This window comes from Dipodomys merriami, unplaced genomic scaffold (assembly GCF_024711535.1).
Source record: "Dipodomys merriami isolate MVZ:Mamm:240054 unplaced genomic scaffold, mDipMer1.0.p SCAF_59, whole genome shotgun sequence".
Lineage (NCBI taxonomy): Eukaryota > Metazoa > Chordata > Mammalia > Rodentia > Heteromyidae > Dipodomys > Dipodomys merriami.
This window is the reverse complement of record NW_027206168.1, coordinates 2,945,701-2,967,441: the sequence shown is the minus strand read 5'-3', so window position 1 is coordinate 2,967,441 and position 21,741 is coordinate 2,945,701. Positions and strand designations below refer to the sequence as shown.

The window sequence follows — 21,741 nt, the reverse complement described above, 5'->3', positions numbered from 1 at the left end:
GTAACCTGTTCATCACAAATTCAGTTCATGAGTGAAGGAAAAATTGATGTGTACTCCCTTCCTCCAGTAAGGAAGTAACTGGTCTCTTATTTGATTTCCTTGTATTCCCCAACCTGGATCTTTCTTATGGATGGGCATCTGAACAAATTGAACACACTTAATTTTTCATTACTAATTTCATGCCAGTACTAGGTCTTTTTTTTTTTTTTTTTTTTGCCGGTTGTGGGGCCTGAACTCTGGGCCTTGGCACTGTCCCTCAGCTCTTTAGCTCAAGGCAAGCGCTCTACCACTTGAGTCACAGGGCCACTTCCGGCTTTTTCTGCTTATGTGGTGCTGAGGAATCGAACCCAGGGCTTCATGCATTGCAAGGCAAGCGCTCTACCACTGAGACACTTTCCCAGCCCAGTACTAGGTCTTAAATTCAGGCCCTCAGGCTCTCACTCAGCTTCCTTGGTCATAACTGATACTCTGCCACTTGAGCCTACATCTCCAGTTGGGCTTTTTGCTGTTTAATTGGAGACTAGCCCAAGTTAGCCTCAAACTTGTGATCTTTCTGCCTCAGCTCCCCAGTTTTGTTCTTTTTGGTAATACTGATGTTTGAATACTCCTTGATTGAAGCACAAGCAGAACATTCCTATATTTGCATTTTCTCTCTCTCTTTTTTTTTTTTTGTCGGCCATGGGGCTTGAACTCTGGGCCTGGGCACTGTCCCTCAGCTCTTCAGCACAAGGCTAGCATTTGAGCCACAGAGCCATTTCTGGCTTTTTCTGCTTATGTGGTGCTGAAGAATTGAACCCAGGGCCTCATGCATGCAAGGCAAGACTTTACCACTGAGCCACCTTCCCAACCCCTTATTTTTCATTTTCATTCTTTGTGTTTTTTAAATCTTTCAGCCCCACTCCCTTTCTTCTTCCTCACTGCTTTGTCAATTGATTTTTTTTTTTTTTTTGGTGTGTATTTGTGCTGGTACTGAGGCTTGAACTCAGGGCCTAGGTACTGTCCTTGAGCTTTTTCACTAAATACTAGTGCTCTACCACTTGAACCATTCAGCTTTTTGGTAAGTAATTGGAAATAAAAGTCTCACAGACTTTCCTGCCTATACTGGCTTCGAACTGCAATCCTCAAATCTCAGCTTCCTGAATAGCTAGGATTACAGGTACGAGCCTCTGTCCTTGGCTTCACCTAGACTTTTTTCTTCTTGTCAGTCATGGGGCTTGAACTCAGGACCTGGGCACTGTCCCTGCTCTACCACTTTGAGCCACTGCTCCAGGTTTTGTTTTTGTTTTCAAGTTTTTCAAGTGATTAATTGGAGATTAGAGTCTCATGGACTTTCCTGCACAGGCTGGCTTTAAACCTTGATTCTTGTATCTCAGCCTCTTGAGTAGCTAGGATTATAGGCATGAACCAGCTTTCAGTAGACTTCTAAGCAAAGTCTTATCTTTGCGTCAGCATCCCAAGAGGGCTGCTTCATAAGGAAATTGCTCTTGTACTCCTACCCCCTTTCCAGCTCGTTATCTCCTTGCTCTTAATTGCTTTACCCAGGTGAAGATCCTACACATTCCCTTAATTCACTTTTCCCTTTGGGTGCAGATTGTTTGGAAATGTATTTTTACAGCCATGGTATAAGTGCAATATTTTGGGAAGATAGCAGCCTATTGTTTTCCTCTATGACACATTATGTTTCCACTCCCAGAGGCAGGAGAATCTATTGTCTCGGCTCTTCAAAAGCTTGAAACCTATCATTCAGTCATTCTCAGCTTTCTCTTTCCCATGCTGAACGTGTGTGGCTTTTCCTCTCCTCTCCCACGTCTGGCATGTGATGGTGGATGAGAAAATAGCTCATCTTAACAGCACTCCTTTTTTGCCTCTGTCTGCTCCCCTGTAGAAGTTTCTCTTTCGGTCTCAAATAACGCTGACAGGACTGTCCAGATTCACGTGGACAAAGGAGCATGATGCTGTCCTGGAACGTTTTGCGGAGGATCCCACAGAACCCATCCTCACCGTCTACATTGACCCCTATTTTGGGTTAAAGGTGGAAATGAGCATGCCTGTGCAGGTGGGTGAACTTTCTTCTAGGGATTGTCTGTCTCTGTCACATTTGAGTCTTACTTTCTTCTCTACCCAAGTCCCCCAGAGTCCCCTGTATGTTGGGTACTTTACCTGGAGGCTGAGGTTCAGAGAAGGACGAGATAGAATTTAATTTAATTTATTTTTTTTTTGGTCAGTTATGGGGTTTGAACTCTGGGCCTGGGCGCTGTCCCTCAGCTCTTCAGCTCAAGGCTAGTGCTCTACCTCTTGAGCCATAAGGCCGCTTCCAGTTTTCTGGTGGTTTATTGGAGAAAAGAGTCTCCTGGACTTTCCTGCCTGGGCTGGCTTTGAACTGTGATCCTCAGATCTCAGCTTCCTGAGTAGCTAGGATTACAGGCGTGAGCCACCGGCGCCCGGCTTAATTTAATGTTTAATTCAAGCCAATATGGAGGCTTGAATTGAGGGCCTCAAGTTCTGGTTCAGTTGTCTTGTTCACAACTGGTGCTCTACCACTGGAGCCACCCCTCCAGCCTGGCTTTTTGCTGGTTAATTAGAAATAGAGTCTTGTAGATTTTTCTGTCCGAGTTTCAGTCTCCTGAGTAGATAGGATATATGGGTGAACCACTGGCATGCAGCTAGCATTTTTTTTTTTTGGGGTCCGGTCGTGGGGCCTGAACTCTGGGCCTGGGCGCTTCCCTCAGCTCTTCAGCCCAAGGCTAGCACTCTACCACTTGAGCCACAGCGCCACTTCCGGCTTTTTTCTTTTTTCTTATATGGTGCTGAGGAATCGAACCCAGGGCCTCAGGCTTGCAAGGCAAGCGCTCTACCACCGAGCCACCTTCCCAGCCTTGCAGCTAGCATTTTACATTGGATAATCCTGTGAGTTAGTGGGGAAGCGAGACATATAAACAAGTATTTAGCATATATATATATTTACTATATTTTGCACACGATTTCATTATTATATTTTATTATGTATCTATATTATATATACACATATGTGTGTGTATGCATGTGTATGTGCATATGTGTATACTTTTTTTTTTTTTGCCAGTCCTGGGGCTTGAACTCAGGGCTTGGGCATTATCCTTAAGCCTCTCTGTGCTCTACCACTTGAGCCACAGCGCCACTTCTGGCTTTTTCTGTTTGTGTGCACAGAGGAACCAAACCCAGGGCTTTATGCATTCTAGGCAAGCACTCTACCACTAAGCCACGTTCCCAGCCCTGTGTATACTTTTGTTGGTGGTATGTTGGGGATTGACCCAGCACCTCATTCAGGCTGAATATGTGCTATACTGCTGAGCAACACGCCTAGCCCTACAGTATACCTTGATGGATAGGCAAAGCTTTATAGGAGATTTAGGGGAGCAACTAATAGAGCCAGTAGAATTCTGGAAAGCTTGATTGTGGAGGAGATGTTTGAGTTACGGATGAAGTTGATAACAACGATTTTATTAAGATTAGATGAATAATAATAGAGAATTTCATTTATTTGTGCCAGTCCTGGGACTTAGACTTAGGGTCTGGGTACAGTCCATTAGCTTTTCTTCTTTTTCTTTTTTTTTGCTCAGTGCTAGACAGCATTTTGCCATCTGAGCCATAACTCTACTTCTAGATTATTTTTGCTGATTCATTGGAGAGGAGAGTCTGATGACTTTCCTGCCTGAACTGGTTTTGAACCATGCTCCTCAGACCTTAGCTAGGATTACAGATGAGCCAGTAGTATCTGGATAATTTATTATCTGTACAAAGGAGTTTTAGCTGGGCACCAGTGGCTCTTGTCTATAATCCAAGCTAATGTGGAGGTTGAGATCTGAGGAGCCCGCCTGAGCAGGAAAGTCTAGGAGACTCTTATCCCCTATTTAACCACCAGAAAATGAGAAATAGAACTCTGGCTCAAGTGGCAGAACACCAGCCTTGAGTGAAAAAGTTAAGAGATAGCACTCAGGCCTTGAGCTCAAGCATCTGTACTGGTGCACACAAAGAAAGAGGGTTTTAGTTCCACAGTTCAATTTTTAAGTGCACTACATCTTGATCAATGTCATCCATCATTCTCCCCCAAGTCCACTCATAACTTGTGTTTTCACATTTGTACATTGAATATAATGACTGTACTCATCTACCCTTGCTGTCTCCATCCATCCACTCCTCCTCCACTTGACCCTCTCACCCTGACAACACATAGATAACACTTTATGTTCAAGGAAAAGAAAAAGAGTAGCAGGAAATTATCCGTAGAAGGTGAACTGGTGTCGACTTGTGTGCTATGCTAAGGAATTTGACTTGTATCCCAGCCAGAACTATTGAAGGCTTCATTTGGTCTGGGTAGATAACTATGTCAGCAATGTGAAGATATGTGAGAGAAGGGTAGACCTCAAGTAGGGAGTCAGTGAAAGAAAGATGTGTTGTAAAATGTTAGTGGTATGAACTGTATGGTGGGTGTACTGTGACTCATAAAATTTTTTCAACTTCTCTGTATGCTTGAAATTAAACAAAGTAAATATTGGAGAAAGGTCATTGCTGCTTTACTTGGCATCATACAAACAAAAATGGAAATGATTATGAAGTTCTGCATGACCCTGTGTAACTATGACACAATTTTTGGGAAGCATTACAGATTAAACAAGGACAAAACAGGCCATGACTCTGTGTGTGTGTGTGTGTGTGTGTGTGTGTGTGTGTGTGTGTATCTGCCAGTCCTGTAGCTTGAACTCAGAGCCTGACTCTGTGTGTGTGTGTGTGTGTGTGTGTGTGTGTGTGTGTGTGTGTGTGTGTGTGTGTATCTGCCAGTCCTGTAGCTTGAACTCAGAGCCTGGGTACTGTCCCTGAGCTTTTTTTTTTTCCCCCTCAAGGCTAGCACTATATCATTTGAGCCACAGCTCCACTTCGAGCTTTTTGGTGGTTAATTAGAGACAAGAGTCTCAGGGACTTTCTGGCCCCGGTTCACGTAGAAGTACAATCTTGAGAACTCAGCCTCCTGAGTAACTAGGATTACAGGCATGAGCCACTGACATCTTGCTTGGAAATCTTAATAGTATAAAGATATTTCATCAAAAGAATCTTTGGGGTTAGAGGCGTGGCTCAGTTGATAGAGTGTTAGCTAATGAATGAAAACTGCAGGTACCTAGTTTAAGTCTGAGTCTTGGAAATACAAAAAAGGAAAAAAAAAAAAAGGATCTTTTTTGTTTGTTTGGTTTGAGATAGTGTTTTGCTATATTGCTCAGGCTGGCATTGAACCTGTGGGCTTAAGTGACCCTCCTTCCTGAGTAGCTGAGTATCATTTTAATGCAGCTGCTATATAGTGTCCAAATGCCACATTCCCCATATTCTTTGTGTGAAGGATTTTAAAATGCATCCAGAAAAATGTGAAAAAAATGAAGATAATAATGTAGAAGGAAAATAATGGAGATTTGTGAATGGAAAAAATCTTTTGTAAACTATAGAAATTAAAGCAGTTATACTAGTTCATGAATATACATAAAAATAACAGTAAAGAAACGTAGAAAGTACAAAAATAGACATTATCAGCAATAGTACAGAAACAGAAAATACAGAAAATAGAAAATACAGAGAAAGATATGTAGGCATTTTCTGTAAAAACAGTATTTAAAAATCTTTGGGGAAGGATGGATTAGTCAATGAATAAAATTGGGAAACATATGGAACATGAAGTTTTTCAATTAAAGAGAATTCATTTAGCTTGCCGAAATTTATTCCAAATAGAATGTAGATTTACTTGTATTATTCTGGTTAAGATGGCCAATTGGAACTTTCTTTAAAAAAATTATTATTCTCAGAGCCGAAGGTGTACAGAATGATTGCCTGGCAGGCATGAGATTTGATACCCAGCATCAAAAAAGCAAAAATGAAAAATCTCTTGAACACCTGACAAAATGAGCAATAAATAAGTAAATAAATAAATAAAACCAGCAAAAATGAAACAATAAACAAGCAAAGAAAGAACCATAGTCAATTCTAATCAATTTTTTTAGAATACATGAAGTAAAATAAACGGTTGCTGGAAGTGGAGCTAGGGCTCAAGTGGTAGCACACCAGCTTTGAGTGAAAAAATCCAAGTACACACATCATAAAAAAAAACAAAAACAAAATAAATGTGTGAAAGCTTAAGTACCAAGTCTAGGTACCCAAAATGTCCACTGGAAGGGTACAACACTAATTAGATGAAAGGGCACTTGGAACATTCACAAAATTGAGAAGGGCCGGGGGGGAGGAGAAGGAGTGAGGGGGAAGGAGGGAGGGAGGAAAGAGAGTGTGCATGCCTGAGCGTTTTAACAAAGATTTGATACTGTCTTAAATTAGCCTTAGCCACCTGCCCCTTCCTGCACACATGCATTTTAGTTTAGAGAGAAGAGAATAAAATATAAAATTCCCAATCTTTTCACTTGAACTTCAAGAAGCAAAATAAATGGTCTCTCACAGTGGGACATCAACAAGTCACCCACAGTATGTTAAAGTCAAAAAAGAATGAATTCATGGAGCTGCCCAAGCCTGAACAAAATGAGGAAAAATTGCATGGCAACCGCAAGCATATTATATCAGGGACAAAAAAAAAAAAAAGGAACAAAGCACATAAAGGCAGAGGGCATCACTGAACGAAGAGAAGGAAATTCCTCAAAACAGCTCCCTGTTGTATAGTTACAACTCACTCCAAACAGAAATTCAAGTTTGAAAAAAAAGCAGAGATGAAATGATAAAAGGTGAGCATGAGATCAAAGGGAGAGTGCAGAATTTACAAAATGAAGAAAGCAGCAGGTTACACAACTAGAGGGTGAGAAATGGTCAGGAATGGAATAGCTATGGCTGAAAAGCCTTCAGCCATGGAAGAGCCGGAGCTAATCACAGCACATGTCAAGGAAAAGGCCGAAGACATTAATGCAATTAGAAGCTAAAAAACCTGAAAGCCAGGAATAGATGATCTAGTGGAATATAGAATGCCAACAAGTGATACAGAATATAAATTTAAAGATAAACTCCAAAGAATTTCCCTGAAATACAAAAGAAACTGGAAATAAAAGGACATATTGCATTTCACAAAATTGTTTTAATTTCATTATTCATCTTAGTTATGCCACTAAAATTTGATGATATGTACAATTTCAGCTGGTTTCATTGTTCTTTTTTTATAGATATATAACATATTGCTGCCATATTCACCCTCTTCATTTACCCTTCCCTCTTTGAGGATATTAATTCTTTGGGAACATCATCTATGCAATATTCTACCAAGAATATTGAACCATAATCTAATAATGAGGAAGCAATCAGATAAATCCACTGGTATTTTGTTTGGTTTTAGCAAGTAGCGGGGTTTGAACTCAGGACCTTGAGGTCTCAATTGACTTTTATTTTTTTGCTGGTCATGGGGCCTGAACTCTGGGCCTGGGCTGTCCCTCAGCTCTTCAGCTCAAGGCTAGCACTTGAGCCACAGCGCCACTTCCGGCTTTTTTCTTTTTGCTTATGTGGTGCTGAGGAATCGAACCCAGGGCCTCATGCATGCAAGGCAAGTGCTCTACCACTGAGCCACCTTCCCAGCCCCTCAATTGACTTTTTCATTCAAGACTGACACACTCACTTGAGCCACACTTCCACTTCCATGGATCCAAATTGATGACTATTTTTGAGAACTGGATTGGGTTGTCAGGAACATCAAAGTTAGCCAGGCGCCCCTGGCTCATGCTGGTAATCTTAGCTACTCAGGAGGCTGAGATCTGAGGATTGCAGTTCAAAGCCAGCCCAGGCCGGAAAGTCTGAGACTCTTATCTCCCCTAAATACCAAAAAAGCCAGAGTGGAGCTGTGTAGAATGCTAGCCTTGAGCAAAAGAGCTCAGAGACAGTGCCCAGGCCCTGAGTTCCAGCCCCAAGCCTCTAGACCACCATCACCAGTAACAAAAGGACAGAGAATTGTTTGAAATGATAGGAGACTAAAGAGATATGGCCATTGATGGTCCTGGATCTGACTGTGGGTGGGAAACAAACCAGCTATCAGTTACATTATTTAGAGCTCTGGGAAAAGTTAAATTGTATTTATATTGAATCTTTTCTGAATATGATAATTACAGTGTTGAGTTATGTCAGAGATTATCCTGGATTTAATAGATATATGTGAAGTATTTAAAGGTGTGGTCTCTGAACACCTGTAGCTCACTCTTAACAGCTCAGCTAGAAAGGAGAGGAAGCAAATATAGCAAAGTGCTGGTAATTAGTGTATTTGTTCATCGTGCTTTTATCTCTGTTTTCTGTGAGGTGGAATTTCTTTTCAGAATGAAAAATTGGGAAAATTGGGCCAGGAATAGAACTCAATAAGAGAGCATGTGCTTTGCCTATATGAGCCCCTGGATTTGATCCCTAGTGCCACTAAAAAATTATTTTTTCAGAGGAAGAAGACTAACAATTTTTGTTGTTGATTGCAGGGCTTGAGCTCAGGTTCTGGGGGTGCTGTCCCTGAGCTTTTGTGCTCAAGGCTAGGGCTCTAGCACTTTGAGCCACAGCACCACTTCTGGTTTTCTGGTGGTTAATTGGAGTCTCATGAACTTTCCTGCTCAGGCTGGCTTTGAACCTGGATCCACAGCTCTCAGCCTCCTGAGTAGCTAGAATTATAGGCGTGAACCACCAGAGCCAGGCTCAGGACTAACAATTGGATGCTTAACAATTCCTTATATCTGTTTCCCTTCCTTCCTTCCTTTGTTCCTTCTTTCCTTCTTCCTTTCTTCTTTCTTTCTTTTCCTTTCTCTTCTTATTTTCTTTCTTGTCAGTCCTGGTGAAATATCCCAGCTTCCTGGGGCCGGTAGTACTCTAACCCAGAATTGGTGAAAGGAGTCACCAACACTCAGTCAATAGGGCTAGGAATCATTTAATAGCCATGGTGTCCGACCTCCACTATACCAAATGAGTGGAGACTAGCAATAAAGTCAAATAGCTCAGGGTATTTAAAGACAAGATCCATAGGGGAGGAAGGTGCCACTCCAAGGTAGCCCGTGGTAGTTTTGTGATTGGCAAAGAAGCAAGTTACAGAAGCAGAGCTAGCAGTCTAGCAGTTAGTGATTACACAATGGTGATTACAATTCCAGTCATTCCAATAACCAAGGCCATAAGTCACAAGGCAAAGTCCTTATCCCAGATCTTCCCATCAAAGAAGCAATTTAGTGAAATAGCAATTACAGTCTCTATACACAAAGTAATAAGTCCTCAAAGCAAAAACCACATTACAAATTTCTTACTTATCACATCCCAAAATCAAACCACCTTCCAGGTTTTCTGGCTCTTTCTGAGTTTCACTGTTATCTATCGAATTCCCAGTAACCTGGTGTTTAACTCACTAATTTACTTCAAACCTTTATCTCTGGAATTTTTCCTTTAATGACTAACTTGGAGTTTCTACAAGGAGACTCTGCCTTTTAAGTCTGGCCTTATTCTTACTTTGCAAATTACAGTAAATTCAGGCCTCAGTTTGTCCCATTCCTAGGGTCTGTATTTATGTTTCTCAGGTAACCTGGGACTTGTTTGTCCCAGTTGAATTTTATTTTTCCTTGGTCTAATTAATACTCTATTTGTTTAATTTAACCTGGTTCTAACACTGGAGCTTGAACTTAGGGCCTGGGCACTGACCCTGGGCCTCTTTGTGCTCAAGGCTAGCGCTCTACCACTTGAGCCACAGCACCACTTCCACCTTTGGCTGAGTAGTTTATTGGAGATAAAAGTCTCATAGACTTTCCCGCCAGGCTGGCTTCAAACCGCAATCCTCAGATCTCAGCCTCATGAATAGCTAGGCATTACAGGCATGAGCCACCCATATATCTATTTTATATCTGTTTTAATTTTTTATATCTATTTTATTTTTTATTCTATTAAATTCAAATAAAATTAAATGTAATACTTATAACTAAAAGCAGAATGATTTATGGTCCTTGGATTTGAATTCAAGGTCTCTCACTTGCTAGCCTATAGCACCTGAGCCACACTTTTTGTTGTTGTTGTTTTGTGCCAGCCTGGGGCTTGAACTCAGGGTGTAAATGCTGTGTCTGAGCTTCTTTTGCTCAAGGCTAATGTTCTACCACTTGAGCCACAGAGCCACTTCTGGCTTCTTCTATTTAGTTTATTGGACTTTCCTGCCTAGATTGGCTTTGAACCAGGATCCTCAGATCTCAGCCTCTGGAGTAGATAGGATTATAGGTGTGAGCCATGGACACTTGGCAGATAAGCCTTTTGGGGGGATACTTCAAATCCAAGCCATAACAATATGTCTATAGGATGATGCCTGAAATAATATTTTTGCTAGTGCTAATATTTAATTTCTGGATGCCAGAATATTAGATTTTTTTAAACAAAAGTTGTTCTGAGGATTGAAATTAGAGCTTTGCATTCTAGCTCTTGAGCCATGCTCCAAGTATTTTTGCTTGTTTTTTAGATAGGAGCTTACGCTTTTGCTCTAGCTGGCCTCAGACTGAAATTCTTTTCCCTCTGCCTCTCAAGCAGCTGGATTGCAAGTGTATGCCATAATGCATAACCCTGCAGGCTTACTTTTATTTATGTGTGCAGGGATAAAACCCAGAGCCTGTGCATGCTAGGCAAGTGCTGTAGCACTGAGTTATACCCTCAGTCCTTCAATATTATTTTAATTATTTATAATTAATGTATATAATTTTAACAAAATTAGTAATTGTTAAGTGCTTTAAAATATGGATATACAAGGGCTAGAGGACTGGCTCACAGGGTAGACAGCCTACCTAGTAATCAGAAGAACTTGAGTTCAAACCTCAGTACCACCTTACAGCCTTTCACTGACATTAAAAAAAAAAAAACAACGGTGAAAAAATGGATATAAAATGCTAAGAATTACTTCTGGCTAATAGGAAGATGGATACTTACTAATATCTTCTTTTTGTCTTACTTTCAGTTTTCAAAATGAAATAAATTAGTGTTGCACCAATGGCTCATCCTATAATCCTAGCTACTCAGGTGGCTGAGATATGAGGATTGTGGTTCAAAGCCAACCTAGGCAGGAAAGTCCATGAGACGCTTATGTCCAATAAATTATTCAGAAAAAGCTGGAAGTGGTGCTATGGCTTAGGTGGTAGAGCATTAGCCTTGAGCACAAAGAAGCTCAGGGATAGCACTCAGTCCCTGAGTTCAAGCCCTGGCTGTGAATATTGCTTAGTGGTAGAGTGCTTGCCTAGCATGCGTGAAACCCTGGATTTGATGCTCTGGTACCACATAAACTGAAAAAGCCAGAAATGGCACTGTGGCTCAAGTGGTAGAGTGCTAGCCTTGAGCAAAAGCAGCTCAGGGACAGTGCCCAGGCCCTGTGGTCAAGTCCCAGGACTGGCCAAAAAAAAAATTATAAAGAGCAATGACATTAGCAAATACATTTCAAAGACTGGGGATGGATGTAGTTCAATGGAAGAATGTTTTTATAACCTTGGTGAAACCCTAGATTTCACCTCCAGCACCACATAACAACCCAAAAACTCACACAAAATAAAACACTAAAACAACACTAGCCAGTGAACTGATCTTAGGGTGGGAATAACCGTTCTAAGTATGTAGCAGTCCTACCTTCACATCTGAAATGTTTTAGAGGAAACTAATGAAAGTGACACATTTCTAAGTGTAGCAACAAAAGAAACTCTCCAGAAGCAAAATCAAAAGATAAATGAAAATTGGATGGAAGACAGTGAGGGAAGGGGTGACATTGTCCAAAAAGAAATGTCATCATTGCCTGACTTATGTAGCTGTAACCTTTCTATACATCACCTTTACAATAAAAATATTAGTTAAAGAAAAGAAAATTGGAAAAAGCATATGCATTTGAAATTAAATATTTGCGGCAATTCAATCATCTCTTACTTCCAGTCCTCCTCCTTTTCCTCCTTTTTTTGCGGGGGGGGGGGGGGGGGCTGGTCCTGGGGCTTGAATTCAGGACTGAGGGCCTAGGTGCTATTCTTGAACTTTTTTTTTTTTTTTTTTTTGGTGCTGGTCTTGGGGCTTGAACTCAGGGCACTTAGCTTTTTCACCTCAGGTTAGTGCTCTACCACTTGAGCTACAGCCCCACATCTGGCTTTTTGGTGGCTAATTGGAAATAGGAGTTTTACAGACTTTTCTGCCCTGGCAGGGTTGGAACCACAATGCTCAGATCTCAGCCTCCTAGTAGCTAGGATTAGAGGCAGGAACCATAAGTGCCTGGCTCTAATCTTCCTTATTTCTACTTTTCCCATAGCTAACATGTTTTATCCTTTTTCTGGCATTTTATCTATTCATCCGTCATTTCCTGAGGATCTCATATGTTCCCACCACTGTATTAGTCTCAAGCCAAGTTGGACAAAACAGAGAGAACATATCCTGATTTTGCTGGTACTAGGGCTTGATGGACACTGACCCTGACCTTTTTCTGCTCAAGGCTGGGGCTCTACCACTGAAGCCACAGCTCCACTTCCAGCTTTTTTGCTAGTTAATTGGATATAAGGATCTCATGGTCTTTCCTGCGCAAGCTGGCTTTGAACCTGGATCTTTAGATCACAGTTTCTTCTGTAGCTGGAATTACAGATGTGAGCCACTGGCATTGGCCCTCATGACTTTTTTTTTTTGTTTGTTTGTTTTTTGGGTCCGGTCGTGGGGCCTGAACTCTGGGCCTGGGCGCTGTCCCTCAGCTCTTCAGCTCAAGGCTAGCGCTCTACCACTTGAGCCACAGTGCCACTTCTGGCTTTTTTCTTTTTGCTTATGTGGTGCTGAGGAATCAAACCCAGTGCCTCTGGCATGCAAGGCATGCGCTCTACCACTGAGCCACCTTCCCAGCCCTGGCCCTCATGACTTATTTAGAAAAGGAACAGGATACACTAAGGGGTGGTGACAAAAATTTATCATGATGGGAACCTGATTTGGGGAGCATTATCGTGGAACCTGGGCGCTGAACTCTGATCTGCTGTCATTCACACAGACCCAGAATCAGCTTGTCTACTTCATTCGCCAAGTACCAGAGCCCATCACTCATGAGAACTTCCAGTCAATAGTGCAGTTTGGGATGGTGCGGGGTCCCTACATCCCTGCCCTGCTCCGGCTGCTCAGTGGTGTCTATATCCCTCAGATCTTCGCAAATACAACCTGGCCTGAGAGCATTCGAAATCATTTTGCTTCACATCTGCACAGGTTCTTGGCCTGCTTGACAGGTGAGTGGGAAGGCTGGTGGGCAGTGCATACTGGTCAGTAAAAGTGGAATGCCCTACTCACACCTGTAATCCTAGCTACTCAGAAGGCTGAGATTGAAGATTGAGGTTCAAAGCCAGCATGGACAGAAAAGTCTGTGAGACTCCTATCTCCAATAAACTTCTCAGAAAAAGGTGGAAATGGTGCTGTGGATCAAGTGGTTAGAGTGGTAGCCTTGAGCACAAAGAGGCTCAGGGACAGTGCCCCGGTCCTGAGTTCGAACCCCAGGACTGGCAAAAAAGAAAAGTGGAATGCCCCAAGTGAGTGGACCTACTTTGTTTTGTTTTTTTTCTGCATGTTGCACACCAGGCTTCACTCATGAGGCCATGCTTCGCCACTGAGTCTTGCCACTACCCTTGTTAATACTCAGAACAAATATCTAAAAGAATTTTTTCTTTTGCCTTCTGGTGCTAGTTACTAAACCCATGGAATACTAGACTAGTTAGCGCTCTACCACTGGACTACATCCTGGTTTAAGGGTTACTGTTTCATAAGTCAGATAATGAGTACCTTTCTTCTTGGGCAATGTCTCCCTTTCCTCTGCTCTCTTCTTGTTTTCCCCTCTCATCCCACGATTATATAGGTCATTTTCAACAGTAGCTGTTGAATACCACTATTGCATTTGTTCACCATTTGTCCTTGCAGTTCTGTGGCCTCCTGCCTCCCTAAGACAGATAAACAAACAAGACAAAAATACATCCCCAGTTTTTAAAAGAATCTTTTAAGTGGAATCTCATTGTGTATAACCAATGAAATGTGTGTAGTACTCAAGCATTTAAATACATCCAAACACAAGCATTTTGCTCCCATGTAGTCTAAGTGTCCTTAATCAAAATTGCAAAGGATGCTGGGCGCCAGTGGCTCAAGCCTGTAATCCTAGCCACTCAGGAGGTTGAGTTGTGAGGTTCAAACCAGTCTAGGCAGGAAAGTCCGTAAGACTCTTATCTCCACTTAACCACCAGAAAACCAGAAGTGCCACTGTGGCTCAAGCAGTGGAGCGCTCGCCTTGAGCTGAAGAACTCAAGGATAGCACCCAGGCCCAGAGTTCAAGCCCCACGACCAACCCCCTCCCTCAAAAAATTGGCAAAGTATGATAAATTGATGAGTAAAGGATACTGGGGTGGGGGGAATGGGGATTTGCTGGGAATGTGGCTTAGTGGCAGAATGTTTGCCTAGCATGAATGAAGCCCTGGGTTCAATTCCTTAGTACCATATCAACAGAAAAAGTTGGCAGTAGCACTGTAGTTCAAGTGGTAGAGTGCTAGCCTTGAGTAAAAGAAGCTCAGGGACAGTGCCCACTCTCTGAGTTCAAGCCCCAGGACTGGCAAAAAAAAAAAAAAAAAAAAAAAAGGATACTGGGCATAGTAGCACATTCCTATAATCCCAGTACTCAAGGAGACTGAGATAGGAAGATTAAGTATTTTAGAACAAACTGGGCTACATAGGGAGACTCTCATAACAAACAACTACAAAAACAAATGACAACCCTCCCCTCCCCAGAAAGACCAAAAAGTAAGGATATTATTGGATAATAAGTCAGTCTCAGGCTGTACCATTAGGTCAGGGTACAGCGCTATCTTAGCACGGCCAAGGTCCTAAGTTTGATCCCCAGCACTACCAAAAGCAATCAGTTTCTGATAGATTATAATGATTTAAAAAAAAACCCAGAAAATTGAATCTGATGTGGCTCATGCCTATAATCCCAGCTACTCATGTGGTTGAGATCAAAGTTCAAAGCCAGCCTGGATACAAAAGTCTTTGAGATTCCATCTCATTAACTGGTCTGTAGGCATGGCTCAAGTGTTAGAATACCAGCTCTTAACAAGAAAGGTATTTGTGCATGAGGCTCTGAATTTAAGCCTTGGTATAGGCACACACACACACACACACACACACACACACACACACACACACACACACACACACACGCACACGCACACACTTCTAATCCAGATTCAGCTTGCTCTTATAGAATTGGTTGGCCAGATCTGCTCAAACATAGAATTGGAAATTTCTGAGAGTCCACATGGCATAAAGAGAAATGTAGATAGTGGAGTAGTTAGAGATTTGCACATACTGTGAAAAGTGGAGAGAATAGTACAGATCTTTGAAATCATTTTATGATAATTTCTTGTTATACATCCATACAATCTCCCTCTTGTTTTCTGTCATATCTCCTCTTTTTGGGGTGTTGAGCGTGGGGGACATGGTCTTGCTATGTAACTCAGGCTGGCCTTGAACTCCCAGCCTTGCTGTTTTGGCCTGGTGAGGTTGGGTTTACAGGCATGAATCACTATACCTAGTTTTGATTTCTCTTCTTGATATCAAAGATGTATGAGCCATAGTTCTGACTCCTTTCCTGAAATATTTATGTCATTTCTTAGTATCTGGGGGTCATTGGCTCTAGTTCCTCTCAGATACCCAAATCTTCAGATGCTCAAATCTTTTATATAAAATGGGGACACACATCTTCCCAATATCCTTATTTTCCTTTTTTTTTCATATAGGGTCTTGTATGTAGCCCTAACTGGCCTTGATCTTAAGATCCTTCTTCCCCATCTTCCTGAATACTTCGATTATAGGCATGTACTACAATGCCTTCTTACATTCTAATACATACTGAATATAATGTAAATGCTGTGGAAATAAGTGTTATACTGTATTATTCAGGGCAGAAAGAGAACAAAAACTGTTTCCATGTTCAGTACAGATGCAGGTTTTCTTTATTTTATGCCTGTATAATGGCTTAAACTCAGGAACTTGGCTTTTTTGCTCAAGGCCAGCACTCTACCACTTGAACCACACCTCCATTTCCAGCCTTTTGCTGCTTAATTGGTGAGTCTCACTTTTTGGGGGGCCCAGACTGGCTTTGAACCAGAATCCCCAGAGTCCCAGTGAGATACAGATTTTAAACATCTATGGATGTGCAACTCATAGACACTGTGCAGTTCTGACTATAATTCTGGGCCCCCACCAACCATCAACTACAATTGACACTGGGGCAGCAAACATCAGCCTCTTTGCACTTCCTTGATCCTCTCCTTAGATACCCGGTACAAACTGGAAGGACACACCGTCCTCTACATCCCTGCAGAGGCCATGAACATGAAGCCGGAAGTGGTGGTCAAGGACAAAGAACTGGTGCAGCGGCTGGAGAGTGAGTGACTGGCACTATGGCGTCTGGTAGGGATTGCAGAGGGGGAAGAGGCTGTCCAGATGTGTGGCAGGAGGAGGGAGCATAGTGACCAAACGCGAGAGGTTTCACACTCTCCCTTGCAGCCTCCATGATCCACTGGACCCGGCAGATCAAGGAGGTGCTCAGTGCACAGGAGTCTGTGGAGACAGGAGAAAGTTTGGGTCCTTTGGAAGAGATTGAGTTCTGGCACAACCGATGCATGGACCTGTCTGGCATCAGCAAGCAGCTGGTGAAGGAGGGGGTGAAGCATATCGAGTCCATCCTGAACCTCGCCAAGTCATCCTACTTGGCTCCCTTTGTAAAAATGGCGCAGCAGATCCAGGTTTGTGAGTTGGATCAGCACCTGGGCGCTTAGCAAAAAGGGGGCCATGGTTGGGATGCTCTGGAGGACTGGAAGAGGGAGGCTAACCGAATCACCAACATGTAGACTGATCCACTGTGTTTGGACTGGTACTTGTGGGGAGACAGGAAGAGTAATGGAACGGGCCCTTGGGAGCTTGTAGCTTAGGTAGAGAGAGATATCTAGTTAATCAACAAAGAGTCATTGATTGCCCTCTGGTGACCAATGTCTCCAATCCAGCTGAGAAAATAGGATTTATGTAAAAGAGGATTAAAAGATGGCATGAGATCCACAGATGAACCTGTGTGATTCAGTTGTGAGAGTTAAAACAAAATCAGGATAAGCTGATTACATTAGTGCTGAGTCCTTTAGGGGATGATACAGGGATGGAAGACCTTTTTTTCCCAGGTGAAATTTCCCACCAAGTGTAAGAGCATTGAGCTATAACTGGAGAGTTCTAAAGCAGTCATTGAGAGCAAGGGCGGTGCAGAGGGCTGAGTGGCACTGAGTGGCACTTGGGGGATGGAATAAGAGTGATGTCCAGGCAGTGGAGCAACAGCTATGCAGTATCTACTTTGTACCGAGTGCTGAATTCAGCTGGTGACAATAGAGGGATGGACACTGATATTCCTGTCTAGAAGGCTTTCATAGACAGTAGAAGATGAGGACAAGTTGACATGTGCAAATTGATCCTGAAAGCTTTGCTCCTGGGTATGGTTCATTGAAATGGTTTCCTAGTAAAGATGAGGCAGGCCAGGGTTTGAGATGAATAGCGCTCTAGTCTGGTGCCAATAACTAGCTACTCAAGAGGCTGATATCTGAGGATGGAGGTTCCAAGCCAACCCTGGGCAAACAAATCTGAGAGATTCTTATTTCCAATGTTGAGGAGTGGAACAAGTGGTACAGCGCCAGCTCCAAGGGAAAAAGCCAAGTGAGAGCGCAGGCACTGAGTTCAAGCCCAGGACAGGCACATGTGCACACACAGGGCGTGCTCTCAATTCTTTCCAGTGGGTAAATGGACTCCTGGTTTTTCTTTACCGCCAGGATGGCTCTCGCCAAGCACAGTCAAACCTGACCTTCCTGTCCATACTGAAGGAGCCCTATCAGGAACTGGCTTTCATGCGGCCCAAGGATATCTCCAGCAAGCTGCCGAAGCTGATCAGCCTCATCCGCATCATCTGGGTCAACTCTCCCCATTACAACACGCGGGAGAGACTGACCTCTCTCTTTCGAAAGGTGTGTAGATGGATGTTGAGGGCAAGCAGGACGGTGGCCAAGTTGACAGACCTCAAATTCCCTGGCAGATGTGTGGTGGGAAGGCATTGAGGACTTGCCATCAGGTTGCCTAGATCACCAAAGCCTTCCGCGTGCACCATCAGTTTTAATGGCCCTGGGTGGGACTTCTTTTTTCAATGGAACTAGTTCAGGCAGGGATAAGGGAATTAAGAGGATGAGCTGTTTACAATCAGGAGGCAGGAAGGTCAAGACTCCCAGGCTAACTTTCTGCAGTGGAGAGAAGTTGGTCGAGGAAGGATGATGGACCATGGGGAACCAAAGGGATGCACCAAAGAGTGGGAGAGAGGACACCTAGCTGAGCTTGCGGGATTAGGGTAACCACAGGGCTGGGCTGAGGCAGAGAAAGAAAGAGTGTGTGCTGGGTGCTGGTGGCTCACGTCTGTAATCCTAGCTACTCAGGAGGCTGAGAGCTGAGGATTGAGGTTCAAAGCCAGCCCAGGCAGGAATGTCCATGGGACTCTTCTCTCCAATTAACCACCAGAAAACCAAAGTGGTGCTGTGGCTCAAAGTGGTAGAGTGCTAACCTTGAGTGAAAAAGCTCAGGGACAGTGCCAGACCCTGAGTTCAAGCCCCAAGACTGACACAAATAAAAATAAAGAGTGTGTAAGGATGAGAAAGAGCAAATGGACAAGAATGAAGGAAGGGATAATGACATTGACAAAGAAGCATTGTACTCATAACGGGACTTATGGAATTGTAACCTCTCTGTACAACTACTTAATAATAGTGTTTTTTTTTTTTTTGGTAAAAGGAAATGTATCTGGAACCTGGAGTGAGGAGGTAGGGGTAAGATAGGTCTCAAGGGACAAATCAAAGAGCAAATGGCCAAGACCTGAGGCATGACTCGGGGAATCAGAGAGGGGCAGGTGGAAAGAAGGCTGGGCATTGAGGCTGCTGGGCTCTTTTCTGCAGATGAGCAATGAGATCATCCGCTTGTGCTGCCATGCTATCTCCTTGGACCGGGTCTTTGAGGGATATGTCTATTCCAGCAAGGAGGACCTTCAAGGCTGCATTTCCTGCTGTCAGGCTTGGAAAGATCACTACCTGGAAGCTGTGCAGATGCATACCCAGTATGATGGCTCTCCCCTACCCCCACATACTTTGTTCTTGTCATTCCTGCAAAGGGAGAGTTCTAATTCCTTTCTTGTGCACCTGTGTGTGAGCTCATGCGCACTGATACTGGGGCTAGACCTCTGGGCCTGGGCACTGTCTCTGAACTTATGTGCTCAAGGCTATCCTTCTACCACTTGAGTCACAGCTCCACTTCTGGATTTTTGGTGGTTCCTTAGAGATAAGAGCATGAAAGACTTTCCTGCCCAGGCTGGCATTGAACCACAGTCCTCAAATCTCAGCCTCTTGAGTAGCTGGGATTACAGGTGTGAGCAACAGGTGCCTGGCTGAATCTTGTTTTCCAATGTAGGTTCATCTATTTGTGCATGAGCAGACTGAGCCCTCATGTTCCCACTTTCTGATCTAGCCCATCTTTCTTCTAACACAGGTATTCCAGTCGGGGCTGGGTCCTCGACCAGACAAGCATATTTGCTCAAGTTGATGCCTTTGTACAGCGCTGCAAGGACCTTATTGAGGTGAGAAGATGGTTGAGGAGGGAAAATGAAAACAACAGCAGACCCTTCAGAGTCTCTCTACCAGCCAAGCAAATGGAGCCGAGGGTCTGATTAAGAAGCTTGGCTCTTGCTACATAATTGTGTGCCCTCCCAGCATCCCTTTCTTCTTGTCCATTATTGCTGTCCTAGCATCTCATATGTCCGTGTACAGCCCCAATTCATTCCAGCATCTCGTCTACATCTGGTTGGTCCTCCTTAGTTCCTAGACATTTGAAGTGAAATCAAAGAGTTGACGATTCAAAAAGTGCAGAAAGAAAAGGAGGAGTCCTCAAGATGGTTTCTTTTTCAGGTCTGTGACTGTCAATATCATTTTGCCCGTTGGGAAGATGGCAAGCAAGGACCCCTTCCTTGCTTCTTTGGTGCCCAGGGGCCACAGATCACACGAAATTTGTTGGAAATTGAGGATATCTTTCACAGAAGCCTGAGCATGCTGCGAGCTGTTCGTGGGGACATCCTGGATGTCAAGAATACATTTTGGCATGAAGACTACAATAAGTGAGTGGATCACTCATCGGTTGGTGCCAGGACAGGCAGAGAAGGGAGATCCAGGAGGACAAGAGGGAGAGTTTTCCAGAGATGCTAGAAAGGCTGGGAAAACAAGAGAGAAAACCAGAGAGAGAGAGAGAGAGAGAGAGAGAGGTCAGGCTCAGGGTTCCAGATTTTACCTTTCAGGGCTGTTCAACTTCCAGGATACTGGGCAAATGATGCTATTGTTCTTCTTTTATGTTAATTAGTTCATCAATATTAATGACAACACCAGAATCCATCTCCTAGCATTGCTTAGAGGATGAAATAGACTCATGGATATAAAACACTTAGTCACAGGCCTGGCATGCTGGAAGTCTCAGTGCACAGAACTCAGGGGATGTACTGAGGATCCACTGAGGGCACCTACATTTCCACACACTTCTTTTTTTTGTTATTGGTCGTGGGGCTTGTACTCTGGGCCTGGGCGCTGTCCCTCAGCTCTTCAGCTCAAGACAAGTACTCTACTGCTTGAGCCACAGCGCCACTTCCGGTTTTCTGGTGGTTAATTGGGGATAAGAGTCTCATGGCCTTTCCTGCTTGGGCTGACTTTGAACTGTGATCCTCAGATCTTAGCCTCCTGAGTAGCTAGGATTACAGGCGTGAGCTGCCGGCACCCAGTTTACATACTTCTTTGATGGTACAGATTCCGGGCTTCAATCAAGGACCTGGAGGTGATGACCCAGAACTTGATCACTTCGGCCTTTGAGTTTGTTCGGGATGTGGAGCATGGGGTGCTCCTGCTAGACACCTTCCACCGGCTTGCAAACCGTGAGGTGCTGCCACCTACCCTGCCTTTGGGGAGGAGGGGGAGTGGTCTCTCTGCTTTCCTTTAGTTCCTCTGAGTCTTTTTGATGCCATCCTGTCTGCATGAGTGCCCTTTGCTGCATGCAGGATTGCCAGAATCTTTCCCTCTGTTCCCCTGACCTTCTATAATTCTGAGGAGTGTGGCTCCCACTCTGTGTGTGTGTGTGTGTGTGTGTGTGTGTGTGTGTGTGTGTGTGTGTGTGTGTGTGTGTGTGTGTGTGTGTGTGTGTGTGTACCTACCTCTAGGAGACATCATCCACCTTGTCCTCTTGTACCTTAGGCCATCAAGCGCACATATGAGAAGAAGACAGTGGATCTCTACATGTTGTTCAATAGTGAACTGGCCCTTGTGAACCGTGAACTGAATAAGAAACTTCCATACCTGGAACCTTACATGGCTCAGTATTCTGGCCTGGCACACTGGGTGCTCATCCTCCGGCGCCGCATCGACAGAGTCATGAATGTAGGTGCCTGGCCTCTGGAAAACTCAGAGAGATGGCAGGAGATAGCTGTGTGCAGCTGGAGGGGGTGGGGGCAGAGAGTTTTCCTGACTGGAAATTAAGTTGGATGAGGGACAGATTCAGTTCATCCAAACTGGTGATTCCTACCAAGTGGCTGGTAGGAATTTCCTATCAAGGTAGAGAGGAGGGAGTTAGACCAATGCAAAGTGGTATGTTTGGTGATCCAGAGACCCACATAGGTGAGAC

At 43.7% G+C, this 21,741-nt stretch overlaps 1 protein-coding gene across 5 annotated transcripts in view; it reads left to right on the top strand.

Annotated features, from left to right (window-relative positions):
- Dnah2 (dynein axonemal heavy chain 2) overlaps positions 1-21,741 on the top strand; it is a 135,675-nt gene that overhangs the window by 10,152 nt on the left and 103,782 nt on the right. For all 5 annotated transcript variants that reach the window (XM_070001485.1, XM_070001484.1, XM_070001483.1 and 2 more), the window contains exons 4-13: positions 1,886-2,056; positions 12,980-13,208; positions 16,292-16,402; positions 16,525-16,763; positions 17,826-18,017; positions 18,990-19,147; positions 19,576-19,663; positions 19,992-20,197; positions 20,874-21,003; positions 21,315-21,497. In XM_070001485.1, coding sequence (XP_069857586.1) covers positions 1,886-2,056; positions 12,980-13,208; positions 16,292-16,402; positions 16,525-16,763; positions 17,826-18,017; positions 18,990-19,147; positions 19,576-19,663; positions 19,992-20,197; positions 20,874-21,003; positions 21,315-21,497 — 1,707 coding nt within the window. The remainder of the gene's footprint in view (positions 1-1,885; positions 2,057-12,979; positions 13,209-16,291; positions 16,403-16,524; positions 16,764-17,825; positions 18,018-18,989; positions 19,148-19,575; positions 19,664-19,991; positions 20,198-20,873; positions 21,004-21,314; positions 21,498-21,741) is intronic.